At 36.4% G+C, this 13,042-nt stretch overlaps 2 protein-coding genes across 3 annotated transcripts; one reads left to right on the top strand and one right to left on the bottom strand.

Annotated features, from left to right (window-relative positions):
• Window positions 1-243: 243 nt before the first annotated feature.
• On the bottom strand, window positions 244-5,767 carry LOC106142110 (uncharacterized). Its single transcript, XM_060951914.1, has 9 exons — window positions 5,686-5,767; window positions 4,720-5,001; window positions 4,237-4,403; window positions 3,542-3,712; window positions 2,699-2,881; window positions 2,009-2,398; window positions 1,452-1,685; window positions 915-1,018; window positions 244-474 (listed from the first exon to the last, which is right to left on the bottom strand). The coding sequence occupies exons 1-9, from the start codon at window positions 5,765-5,767 to the stop codon at window positions 381-383; spliced, it is 1,707 nt and encodes a 568-aa protein (XP_060807897.1). The 3' UTR covers window positions 244-380.
• Window positions 5,768-6,233: 466 nt separating this feature from the next.
• On the top strand, window positions 6,234-11,263 carry LOC106142134 (leucine-rich repeat protein SHOC-2). 2 transcript variants are annotated; one of them, XM_013343763.2, is made up of 6 exons: window positions 6,234-6,808; window positions 8,052-8,214; window positions 8,569-8,664; window positions 9,040-9,208; window positions 10,499-10,611; window positions 11,165-11,263. In XM_013343763.2, exons 1-6 carry the CDS (start codon window positions 6,318-6,320, stop codon window positions 11,234-11,236), a joined length of 1,104 nt encoding a protein of 367 aa, XP_013199217.1. In that variant the 5' UTR covers window positions 6,234-6,317; the 3' UTR covers window positions 11,237-11,263. The 2 variants fall into 2 exon arrangements, with proteins under 2 accessions (XP_013199217.1, XP_013199218.1); XM_013343764.2 differs by having other exon boundaries at window positions 11,183-11,261.
• The last annotated feature ends 1,779 nt before the right edge of the window (window positions 11,264-13,042 follow it).

The following is a 13,042-nucleotide window of genomic DNA, read 5'->3' as shown; positions in this document are numbered from 1 at the left end:
CTCGCATAAAAACGACATTTTCAATTCACTTTTTGCGTAGCCAATTTACACTTTCCACAGTTTTTCAAATATTAACCGACCCAAAAATGCGCGGTATACTTTTGCGGCGCACAAAATTTTTGTGTATCTCCATTTTAGTAGTTTAACACTTTAACAACACGGATTTTTCAAATCCCGCTCTTCCCTAATTTTTTTTTTCCACGGCGCAAACACGCAAAGTCACTTAAATGGGACTTTGGCCGTAAAACACGGTGTATGCTTTAAAAAAAAGTCACACATTTTTTAGACACGAAGTCTTAAAAGACGGTGTCCTCACACCTATCTTTGGACGGTTGTTCATCAACCGTAGAATTCTGAACCCAAGGTTCATAATCCTGAAGTTATATGCTTATAGTGCTGATGGTGTCGGCCGGAGCTGGAGTCACATTCGGTTGCTGAATCGTGGGGTCCAGTAGCGGGATGCTGTCTGTGGTCCTGGAATGATAATTGTCAATATGAAAGTTCAAATCGGAATCAAAAAAGATTAAATTGGTTGATAAATCAACCAATACACAGAATCACGTCTATATCCTTTCCAGGATAGACAGTATAAACTTGGGATTCTACATTTAGGCGATGGGCAAGCAACCGTATTTGAAACTCAATTCTATCATTAAGCCAAAAATCTGAACGTAGCCTATCAGTCTTTTCAAGACTCTTTGCTCTGTCTATCCCTAAATTGCAAAGGGTATAGATGTGGGATTCTTTTTTAGGCGATGATGGGCTAGCAACCTACCACAATTTGAATCTCAATTCTATCATTACGCCAAACAGCTGAACGTGGCCATTCAGTCTGTTCAAGACTGTCGGCTCTGTCTACCTCGCAAGGTATATAGACGTGACCATATGTATGTATATAGATGTGATTATATAACCTGGTGCGGGCGACTTGCGGCTCAGTGACGACTTCCTCGCAGCACGCGTTCTTGTTCCTCACGATAGGCAGCGTGGTGCAGAGTGTAGCCGTCAGGTAAACATACTGTAAACGTATTCGACTTTATAAATGTTTCCAAAAAAAAAACAAGATTGAGATTGCTTTGCCTTCAAGACAGTCGAAAAAAAAGTGCTTTTTTAAATTTAAAATAATAAAATGTTTCTCCTCTTTCTAATAATTATCTAAATTATATACAACTGACTGATATAACAGTCCTAGCCGGTGGATTTAGATTTGAAATTTACCATGATTTCATTATGTGGTCTAGTAACAGGTTTCCCGCCGGAAGGGAAATTAATGTTATTTTTTTTTTTACTATACTTGATCAATAAGACCGCTTATTATCGCTACTTTTTATCAGAAAGGTTACTTAAGAAGATTCCATGTAAAAAAAAGTGTCATGAAAAAAAAGACTAAAGAATATTTAAGTTTATGTTTTGATTAGTTAGTGATATGTTTCAGCGGTAAAATAACTCACCATAGCGACCACAAGAATGAGGTAAATCGTCGGCGTAGACCAATGGGCAGCATTTTCAATCGCCACAACGCCCATAACCCAATTTATGGCGAAGAATGGCTCCAAAACCAAACATAAGTTCAGGTAGGCTTTTAACTCATTTCCTTCAGTGTTCCAGCTCCATTTCCAGGACAGAGTGTCCATGTACAGCATGTTAAGAAGGCCTTTGTCTTGTATTGTCTTTGCCGGATTTGACTAGGAGAAAAAAATGTTATTTTCTTTTTTAATAGTTGCTGTTTGATTTATGGCAGAGGGGATAAGCTTTATATCTTAACGGAAAGTCTTATGTTCCCCTTTTATAGAAGCCCAGGGTCAAATATGACTATAATGCAAGAATGGTTCAAACAATAATCCAAGTCAGGTCAGAAAGTATTTGACCTGACCTTCCCATTCCTGGATAAAGGTCATACATGTCTACTGATGTTCATAACCAGGAAATTGACCAAGAATTCAATGTTTTAGAAACTTATAATGTGAAATACTACTAAACTACCACACCTAAAACTGGCAACACTCACCTCATTTCCTTCCCCGTTCACGTCTCCATTGGACCCGCCAATATCGTCCTCGCTCATGCCGTATTCCTTATCCAGCGTATCAGAACTATCGGTATTCTTCCTACTGCTCCCCGGGGAATAAATATCTTCCAAACTCCCGTTTTTATTCTCCTCAATTTGCTCGTTTTTAGGCCAATTCGCAATATGATGGTCGACTAATTCCTGTATTTTTGCCGTTAGCATTTCAGCTTGCTTTTTGTTCACGCTTTGAAGGCCGAGTATTATGATTCCCGTATTTATAAGGATGAGAATCATGGCAGGTACCATGAAACCCATGACCATGCCTTTTTCGATCGACATCCAACAGTAATGTTTTATCTCGTAGTGCTCCATAGATAGAGCGTAGTTGAACTGTAAATGTACACAGAAATATGTAGATTTTTCATTATAAATTATTACTATTAAAAAAAAATATTGTCTACACTCTTCTTTAAAATCTTATTGAATTCCAAATTAAGTATATAAGAAATATCATCAGTCTCTCATGTACATTAAACTTTTTAATTAATGGATGTAATATAATTTCTAACTCGTGACCTCGCTTTAGTAAACCACTACAAAAATAAGTAAACTAAATTAAAGTGAAACTTCTCGAACCTTTCTTCTTTAAGTAATTTTCTTCTATATACACACAGATTTTTAACTTCTTACCATAACAACAATAGCAGGTACTCCATATGCCAGCAAATAGTTATACTTTAGCGGCAACAAAGAATCGCAAGCGCAGTACTCAGCCACAGCGGCTGCGAGAGCCACTATCCACATAGCGCAGGATATATGTGTGTAGTGGAGAAGTAACGCAATCCTCTCGCATTGAGATGGTGAGGAAACCCCCTGAGGAATAGGTCATAGCTGATAATAAACATGAATGTGGATGAAGTATGCAGGGACTGTGTGACAAGTATTTATACACATAGCGAAGAATATATATTATGTCTGTTGAGTTGTAACGCAATTATCTCGTATTAGTATGGTGAAGGAACTCCCTGGGGATTAGAAAATCATACATACATACATAAAATCACGTCTTATTCCCGGAGGGGTAGGCAGAGACTACATCTTTCCACTTGCCACGATATCTGCATACTTCCTTCGCTTCATCCACATCATAACTCTCTTCATGCAAGAAAATCAATTGTGAATATAAGTGAAACTGTTATCTTCTTGATTTTTTTACACGGTGGTCCTTTTTGAGGTAAATTTAGGGCCCGTTTGATCAAGATTTGAGATTATAAGAAATCAAAGTTATTAAAAGACATAATTCTGAGGCAAAAATTGCAATTAAAAGTTTGTGATTTATTGACAAAACTGCAATATTTACTAATGGGTTACAATATTACAGAGTGATACATGAAGTCCACCTATTTTACCTTTGAGACTCAATAAAGTTTTAAAAAAAACATGATTAAGGCCATCTTACTTCTGAGGTCTTTCTACATCTATCAATTAGCGATTCCACGTCCAATTTTTCTTTTTTAAGATAATAAAACTTACCATAACAGCTTGTATGTAGATCAGGGTGCAAGCGGTCATGCAGCAGCAGAGGTTTATATTGATCGGATAGAGTTTGCTATTTTTTCTAAACTCCGCCGTATATTCACTCCACATCAGCCACATTACAGTAGCAACCAATAGAATTATTGCGATACCGCTTGTGATGAATATCTACAATTAATGTCAATTATGAAAATTATAGGTACCTAGTTGTAATGTTCTTTGTAATATATTATTATTAACGCTATACCACTCAATCTCTTTTCCATGAATGTAGTAAATGGCGGCTAAGGGAAAGGCTTTTACATTAGGGCTTCTTCTTTAAGGCGATGGGCTAGCAACCTGTAATTTTTTTATCTCAATTCTATCATTAAGCCAAACAACCGAACGTGGCCTACCAGCCGTTTTAAGATTGATGGCTCTGTGCACCCCGCGAGGGATATAGACGTGACTTATGTATGTATTATAAACTGACTGATTTGTTTATCAAAAATATTTGGAATAAAGATCTACTTTATCCCATATCTTGCTTAAAACTCAAATCAACACACGAAAATGTTTTTCAATTGTTTTAATATGTTTTCCTGGCAACGCCCACTGGCGATATGCTTCGCGGCCTAGGTTCAATTCATAACAAGCTCCATGAAATTCTTATCTGTTAAAAAAATCATTTATAAAGAGAAAATGTATCTTACCAAAATCATCCACTCATTTCTAACTCCGTGACAGCTATTGAATCCGTACAAATACGTTACACTGTCAATAATATTATGCTCCTTCAGATCAGCATCAGCTAATGTATCATCAGGTATCTCCACCTCTTGTTCCTGGGGTTTCGTGTCTTGACTTTCTTGGGTTTTAACTGTTTGACACAATTTTGGTTATTTAATCGTGCATACTAAGGCGACAATTTTAGCTAAGACCTTTCCTTTCTCGTTAAGCTTCTGAGACATGTTAATAGGTTCTTATCAGATCTGAATATCGCTTGTTATAAAAAGTTAATGATCAGTCAAAAAGTAAATAAATAATCAAGGCTCAGCCTACTGTCTTAGGAAACTTTAAACAATAAATGTTTTCTTAAATTTCTTCTTCTTAAATACACTAGAAACTCGATTCCAAGTTTTAATAGATTAGTTTATATCCGCAACTGGCACAAAATTAAATAAATAATCACAAACACAAACCTTGGTTGTTCTTCGAAATATATTCAGGGTTCGGATAAAGCTGCGGGTTGTCATCGTAAATGGAAGACGTAAAATTGGACACGACGCCGCCGTACTCCGTGTCGTAAGAGGTGATGTCGTAGTCCGGCCGGTCATCTCTGGGGTAGGCCTTGTGGTATTTTATGGACACCGGTTGGAAGGACCGGTATGAAGACTTCTGCTTGACGAAGCCGTCGTCCACGCTCGAACGGCGGATGTGATGCCCGGTCTTGTTATATTGATTTATTATTGTTATACCTAGAAGTAAATTGATAACATTTTAAATGTTTGAAAATTGTTAAAATGTTTAATGCGCTTCAGCTTTCAGGCTAGAGTAATATTTGTTTTTATTACACATATTTAATAAGGGAGTATTTATCATTCGGGGAGTTGAGTGGAGGAGTTAAAGAAATTATGTATTTATTAAAAAATATATAACAAGTTAATTGTCTCCCTAACAAGTTGATTATATTTCTAATAAACGATCGACAACACTTGCTTGGTTAAGTAGGTAATTCAACATATCAATTATGAAATAGAATTGCCTTTCATACAGTTCATTATTTTTGTAAGTATTGATTTATGGGTGTTACGAACTCCGTTTTAAAGAACAAAGATATGTACCTAATTTAAAATATGAATAAATGAAAAAAGGTTTTGAATTTTTATTTCAACTTTTTTCTTTACATTAGGTAGGTACATATCGTTTATTATAAGAAACAAACAAATAAAACAAGATACAAGATTAATGTAAAATTGTGTTATTAACTCGCCGAAAAAAAATAATAATTATGATATAAAAAAAATCTTATTTAATTCTACTTCTAAGAAAAAAACTTATCCAAGACTTGCATATTATTTTTCTGTTTAAATTGATTTTGCGGTAAGACACTTATGTAGTTATTTTGAAGCATTCTACATATTTTATTATTTAAGACTTACCATCTACTGCTTTATTAAAACATTGTAATACACTCAAAACGAAAATTGCGACTTTAAAAATATGCGTACAAATGTGAGACATTTTATTATTATTTTTTTCACAGCCACGCCTCTATGAGATAAGAATTAATAAATAAATAACTATGTTCCTATTTTTAAATCGGAAGAATATGTTTTGTTTTTACTAAAGCTGCACAAGCACGTCTTAAATCAATTATGTACACACGTCTTCTACATATAAACACGAGCCATTTTTACATTTTCCGCGATAATCGATACCTTAAATTCCGTTCCGTTTCTACAATCATGTAAATCAAGAACAGAAAATAATAATTTATACGATTATGTGATATGCGATAGCTATAAATATTTGTGGTTAATTTGTCATTTATTATTAGTGTTTTCTGTTGTACAAAGTGGAAATTGGGTTATGGGCTTTTTTTCATTTCTTTTTCGAATGTGTTTGATAGAAGTTTTTGATAAAAAGACATGGCAATTATGTATACACAAATATGTCATGATATAAATGCCACTGTCATATCAACATATGTCAATGGACGATAAGTCAACATTCTGTTTTCTGTACAAACAACGCAATTTTTTACTGAAATGTAATAAAAAATAGTTTAAAAATGAGTGCAATTTTAAAATTTATCCGTGAAAACCATATCTTAGCTCTAATCGAACAAGCAATCGTTAAAAGAAAGTCAAGACTAAGCTTAAACGCGTTTGAAATTACAGAAATACCTGACCTCTTGTACACCTGTTTCGAAGTGCAACATTTGTACTTGCATAAAAACAAAATTACTACCATTCCAGTGCAGATAACGGAGTTATTAAACTTAACAACACTAACGCTAGATTACAATAACATTAAATCGTTGCCGTCTGAAATAGGGAACCTAAAAAACTTGGTTAATTTGAACATAAGTTACAATCCTCTAAATGTGTTGATTCCTGAAATTGGGGAGCTTGAGAACTTGGAAGCGTTCTGGTGTAATAGGATAGGGTTGCGAGAGATCCCAAAGGAAATCGGCAAGTTGGAAAAATTGGATACTTTTGGCGCGCGAGGCAATGAACTGAAGACTATTCCAGAGGAAATGACAAGGCTGACCAAATTAAGGTATGTATATTTCTGGCAATTGTCCCGGTTGCCTCCTCCTCGAATGACTTGGTTTTTGTCTATGGTCACATCCCCATGTTGGAAATCTATTCCTTATTTGTTATTTTAAGTTTATGTGAGTTTAAATTTAAAGCTTAAAGTTTACATTACTGATAATATTACTAATAGCTGTGCCCGCGACTTCGTCCGCGTAGAATAGTTATTTTTGGTACCATTGACTCAAGGATATATAACTTTCCCCGTTTTATTTTTTAATATTTTCCATTATTTCTTTGGTCCTTATAGTTGCAGCGTGATATTATATAGCCTAAAGCCTTCCTCAATAAATGGTCTATTCAACGCAAAAAGAATTTTTCAATTCGAACCAGTAGTCCCTGAAATTAATGCCAGACGGCCTCTGTGGCTCAGCGGTAGTACGCTTGTCTGTGACACCGGAGGTCCCGGGTTCAAATCCCGGTCAAGGCATGATGAGAAAAGAACTTTTTCTGATTGTCCTGGGTCTTGGATGTTTATCTATATAAGTATTTATTATAAAATATAGTATCGTTGAGTTAGTATCTCGTAACACAAGTTTCGAACTTACTTCGAGGCTAACTCAATCAGTGTAATTTGTCCCGTATATATTTATTTATTTATTTATTTTATTTATAATGCATTCAAACAAACAAACTCTTCAGCATTATGATATTAGTACAGTGTTAGGATTAGCATCATGCAATTCACACAGTTAAACCTTGACACAGCACTTATATGTATGTCTCAATGTCTACAATAAAAATATATCCCTTAACTCTTACATACATACATATAATCACGACTCTTTCCCGGAGGAGTAGGCAGAGACTACCTCTTTCCAATTGTCATATTTCAGGTACTCTTGACCTGACCCGTTACCAGGACGTCCCTAATATGATCAAAATGTGTTCGTCTAGGTCTTCCCACTCCAACCTTTCCCACCACACTCTCCTTGTATATCTGCTTAGTCAACCTGCTTTCGTTCATCCTCTCCACATGACCGAACCATATCTCTTACAAAACCATTTGCGTCATCACATCACAAAAACATTGGCAACCTGGCTTGAAGATGCATCAAATAGCACACAAACCAGGAAGCTAAAGAAAAATCCATTTTACTCAAAGGAAAAACAAACCTAAAGTGAAACAAATAAAATAAAAAAAAAAAACAAACATGAAGTGAAACAAATAAACTAAATAAAAAAAAAAAAAACCATATCTCTTACAGGTGGTTAACCCTAGAGAATAATGAAATTGAGACGTTACCCGCCACAATGGACAGCATGGTCGCCCTAGTGCACTGCAACTTGAGGAACAACCGGCTCAGAGAGTTCCCGGGTTCGGTGCTCAAGTGCGCCGAACTGATGTACTTGCAGCTAAATAATAATCAGGTCAGTTTGTTAAGTGCCGTGTGGTTCCCGGCACTAATATAAAAAAAAAAGAATAGGACCACTCCATCTCGTTCCCATGGATGTTGTAAAAGGCGACTAAAGAGTAAGGCTTATAAACTTGGGATTCTTCTTTTAGGCGTTGGGCTAGCAACCTGTCACTATTTGAATCTCAATTCTATCATTAAGCCAAATAGCCGAACGTGGCCCATTAGTCTTTTCAAGACTGTTGGCTCTGTCTACCCCGCACGGGATATAGACGTGACTATATGTATGTATGTAAGTTTGATAATTTCATGGTGTTCTATGTAAAAAAAATGTTTTATAATTATAATTATTTTTCTTTTGTCCATGCAGATATCAGCACTGCCAGAAGATTTTGACACAAGTTTCCTCGCCGACCTAGAGATGATTGATCTGAGGCTGAATCCCATTTGTGAATTGTCACATCCTGTAAGTATACATACATACATATGGTCACGTCTATATCCCGTGCGGGGTAGACAGAGGCAACAGTCTCGAAAAGACTGAATGGCCACGTTCATCTCCCAGCACCAATAAAAAAAAAAAAGAATAGGACCACTCCGTCTCTTTCCTATGGATGTCGTAAAAGGCGACTAAGGGATAGGTTTATAAAATTGCGATCCTTTTTTTTAGGCGATGGGCTAGCAACCTGTCACTATTTGAATCTCAATTCTATCATTAAGCCAAATAGCTGAACGTGGCCCATCAGTCTTTTCAAGACTGTTGGCTCTGTCTACCCCGTAAGGGATACAGACGTGATCATATGTATGTATGTATAATTGAACTACCCTCAATTCTTTCTAGGATCACCCGTTAGTTCGTTACACTGAGGAACTGCCCACCACCGAGGGTGCGCCCGAGCTGGCGTCCCAGGGCTCCGCAAGCAGCCGCCACCCGCAGAACCTGGCTGTGAACGGAACAGCTCTGAGGATACCGCCGGCTAACCAGCGTCACAACGATCCTATTGTGTTGGGTGAGTGAGCTATCAATACTAATATTATAAAGCTGAAGAGTTTATTTGTTTGAACGCGCTAATCTCAGGAACTACTGGTTAAAAAAAAAATTGAATAGACCATTTATCGAGGAAGGCTTTAGGCTATATAACATCACGCTGCAACTATTAGGAACGAAAATATAATTGAAAATGTGAAAAAACCGGGGAAAATTATTCATCCTTGAGGGCTTCAATGATGCCCAAAATAACTATTCCATGCGGACGAAGTCGCGGTCACAGCTAGTTTAGTTATAACTAGCGACCCGCCCCGGCTTCGCACGGGTGCAAAATTCGGAAAAAATTATACATAAAAACCTTCCTCTTGAATCACTCTACCTGTTACAAAAAACCGCATCAAAATCCGTTGCGTAATTTTAAAGATTTTAGCATACAGACAGACTAAAATAGCGACTTTGTTTTATACTATGTAGTGGCTAGAGGCCGCCCGCGACTTCGTTCAGAAACTCTATCAATCCCGCGGGAATTCCGGGATAAAAAGTAGCCTTAATGTTATACGGGGTCTTCAGCTACCTACATACCAAATTTCGTCGTAATCGGTTCAATAGTTTTTGCGTGAAAGAGTAACAAATATCCATACTGACATCCTGATATACTCACAAACTTTCGCATTTATAATATTTGTGGGATGTTGTGAAATTGACGTTTTAAATTCGTGGGAATTTAAAGTCTACCCCGCAAGGGATAAAGACGTGATTATATGTATGTATGTAAATATAGTAGACCGTCAAGAGTAATATACTTTACATTCTGAGAAGTCCTGATCAAAGGCACGAATCAAATAACAATGTATATTTCAAATAATATTGTATTCTTTGTATGTATTAGGTTTAGGTAAATTTATACTTTGCATTTTATTTTATACTAGCTGTGCCCGCGACTTCGTCCGCGTGGAATAGTTATTTTGGGCATCATTGAAGCCCTCAAGGATAAGAATAATTTTCCCCGATTTTTTTCACATTCTCCATTATTTCTTCGCTCCTTATAGTTGCAGCGTGATGTTATATAGCCTTAAGCCTTCCTCGATAAATGGTCTATTCAAAACAAAAAGATTTTTTCCTGAGATTAGCGCGTTCAAACAAACTCTTTAGCTTTATAATATTAGTATATATGTACTGCGCCAATCGCCTTAGTATTTTAATTTCCACCCTAAGGTTGACTGGAAGAGATTGCTGTGTTTTTTTTTTCTGTTTTTCTCTTCCTTATGGTGCAATAAAGAGTCTATCTATCTATATATCTATTCTTCATCAGATATGGACCTGGATGCATCATCGATAGAATCCTCTGAGGACTGGGAGAACAGCGTTAACAGTTCAGAATTGGACGTGCAGTACCAGAGCGAAGACGAGAGGGCAGAGAATGAGGTGTGATAATTTTATTAACTGCTTGTTAATAGAACCTTTAATAACGACTTACCTTACGGGTAAGACATTCATCAAAAGACTGAAAAGCCACGCTCTGCCCGGCTCAATGATAGAATACATACATATATATGGTTGGTCACGTCTATATCCCTTGCGGGGTAGACAGAGCCAACAGTCTTGAAAAGACTGAATGGCCACGTTCAGCTATTTGGCTTAATGATATAATTGAGATTCAAATAGTGACAGGTTGCTAGCCCATCGCTTAAAAAAGAATCCCAATTTTGTAAGCCTATCCTTTAGTCGCCTTTTACGACATCCATGGGAAAGAGTTGGAGCGGAAGTGATTATATGTTATTTTCTTTTTCTAATGGAAATTGAAATTGAATAAATACTTTTTCTTTACATTCCAGCCATCTTTTTGTTAATATATTCCAAGTTCACATGTCAAGTTAGTAAACCATACCCCTTTATATTATTATCAGCTACTCCTTCTCGCAATATTATAAATCCAAGATGGCCTTACCAAATCCCATTGCCAAATAATTTATAACAGATCGCGCGAACGTTCCAGGCGGTCGGCGCGGCGCTGCCGGAGCTGTCTCGGTACGCGTCCACCGCGAGCTGAGCGCGGGGGAGGGGGGCGAGTGGGGGGGATGGGGGGGCGAGTGGGGGGAGTGTTAGTTGTTGGAGTCAGTGGGGTCTCAAAATGGAGGGTCAAGTTAAAGGTTATGGAGTAGGTGCAAGGTATAAATAGTGGTGGGGTACCATTAAAAGTGAGGGTTGTTGTGGGAGCTATGACTGACTTTATGAGAGGAGTGGGTGGGTGGGGGCGGATAATTGTTCCCCACAACTGTTATTTTGTTTGGCATGGGACATCAATAACTGAATAATTGAGCGAGAGAGAATATACAAAGAATTAAAAGCGTACAGTTAAGGAGTGGTGAGATGTAAAGAAATTCAAATTTTTATTTGCGTAACATGAGTACAACAAGGTGTTAAATTTATATACCAGATCTTCATATTTACCCTTTTGGATGTTGCAAACATATATTATCATAATAGTGATGGGGAGAGTCATAGTAGCATTAAAAAGTGGGGGGAGGGGGGTGGAGGTGATAAACAACAGTGGTGGGTGGTCAAATTATTGGAAGAGTCGAGAGGAACCAAGAGCCGAAGAGGAGATAAATTTTAAAAAATCTATGTGAATTTGGAAATCAAAGACTGAAGAATTGGACAACAGTTAAAAGTAAAATGATTACAGTTTAACAGTGGAGGCCGGAGCAAATGTCATCGGAAGAAGGGATGAAATGAGGGGTTAGTGTCAAGGAGATTTGGGCCACATCAGGGAAACAGTAGAGAGAAGTCATGGAAAAACAAAACAGTGAAGAAATACTTTTTTTAATTGGAAATTGTAGTGCTTCTGAAATTGATAATGGACAGTGCAATAGTGGGAATCAAAGAATAATTAATAGGGGGGGGGAGGGGGTTGTTAGTCTGCTATTGTGGGTGCAAACATGTTTTTATCTAATGCTCAAAATCATGACGCTTTATAAAGCAATTATCAAGTAACACAAATGACTTCTGCACAAATTTTATACAATAATTCTAGTTCAAATAGGGACCTGATAGTTACAAGCCCAGAGTGCGCCTTTGACCATGGACCCTGGATTGGGTGAGTCAGGTTTTCACACGAAGCGACTCCCGTCTGACCTCCGCAACCTTTGCCAGAGAAACTAACTCGTATTGAGTTATTGTTTTACTCGTGCAATGCGTTGTACCTTTTTTAACACTTTACATTTCACATTTTGAAGACAAAATACTTTTTATTATTTTTTGTTAATTATGTTTTTTTTTTAACTAAGTAATTGTTTTGATTAAATATACACTGTTTTTATTATTATTATGGAAATGTTATAACTTGATTTTTTAATCTTTAATGTATCAATTAAATGCTTTTTTTTGTTAATAGAATTGCAATAAGTTTATTATTAACAACTATCGTAAACATATCTTTAAATCAATAAAATAAAATTATCACCACACAATCTCGTCATTGGCGGTTTCGGGTACTCTTGACCTGATCTTTTGCCAAGACGTCCTTTATTTGATCAAGACACGTAATTTATTAATTATTTTGTCAATAATATAAGCCATACGGTCGCTGTAGGTACATAAGTATTTACGTTCAAACTACATACATATTTTAATTTTTCACCCGTTTTTTAACTTCACATAAATCGGTATGACACTAATGTTATTCTGATTTCTTTGTATCTACACTTATTTAAAAATGTGAATTTTTTTTACTATAAATTTATTGTACTAATTTATAACAAGATACTGTTGACGTGAGTAAGTATTATTGGCCTCAGTTTATTTAAAAAAATAAGGTTTTGCATACATAAGTACAGTATATTTTAAATAATTATGT

This window comes from Amyelois transitella, chromosome 27 (assembly GCF_032362555.1).
Source record: "Amyelois transitella isolate CPQ chromosome 27, ilAmyTran1.1, whole genome shotgun sequence".
Taxonomy (NCBI): Eukaryota; Metazoa; Arthropoda; class Insecta; order Lepidoptera; family Pyralidae; genus Amyelois; species Amyelois transitella.
This window is presented reverse-complemented; position numbering and strand designations above follow the sequence as displayed.

Coding starts and splice junctions, on each gene's coding strand:
- LOC106142110 (XM_060951914.1), bottom strand. CDS start 5,767: ATGTCTCACATTTGTACGCATATTTTTAAAGTCGCAATTTTCGTTTTG. Junction 4,404..4,719: donor GAAGAACAACCAAGGTTTGT/GTTTGTGATTAT, acceptor TGTGTCAAACAG/TTAAAACCCAAGAAAGTCAA. Junction 475..914: donor CCGCAAGTCGCCCGCACCAG/GTTATATAATCA, acceptor TTATCATTCCAG/GACCACAGACAGCATCCCGC.
- LOC106142134 (XM_013343763.2), top strand. CDS start 6,318: ATGAGTGCAATTTTAAAATTTATCCGTGAAAACCATATCTTAGCTCTA. Junction 8,215..8,568: donor TGCAGCTAAATAATAATCAG/GTCAGTTTGTTA, acceptor TTGTCCATGCAG/ATATCAGCACTGCCAGAAGA. Junction 10,612..11,164: donor ACGAGAGGGCAGAGAATGAG/GTGTGATAATTT, acceptor AATTTATAACAG/ATCGCGCGAACGTTCCAGGC.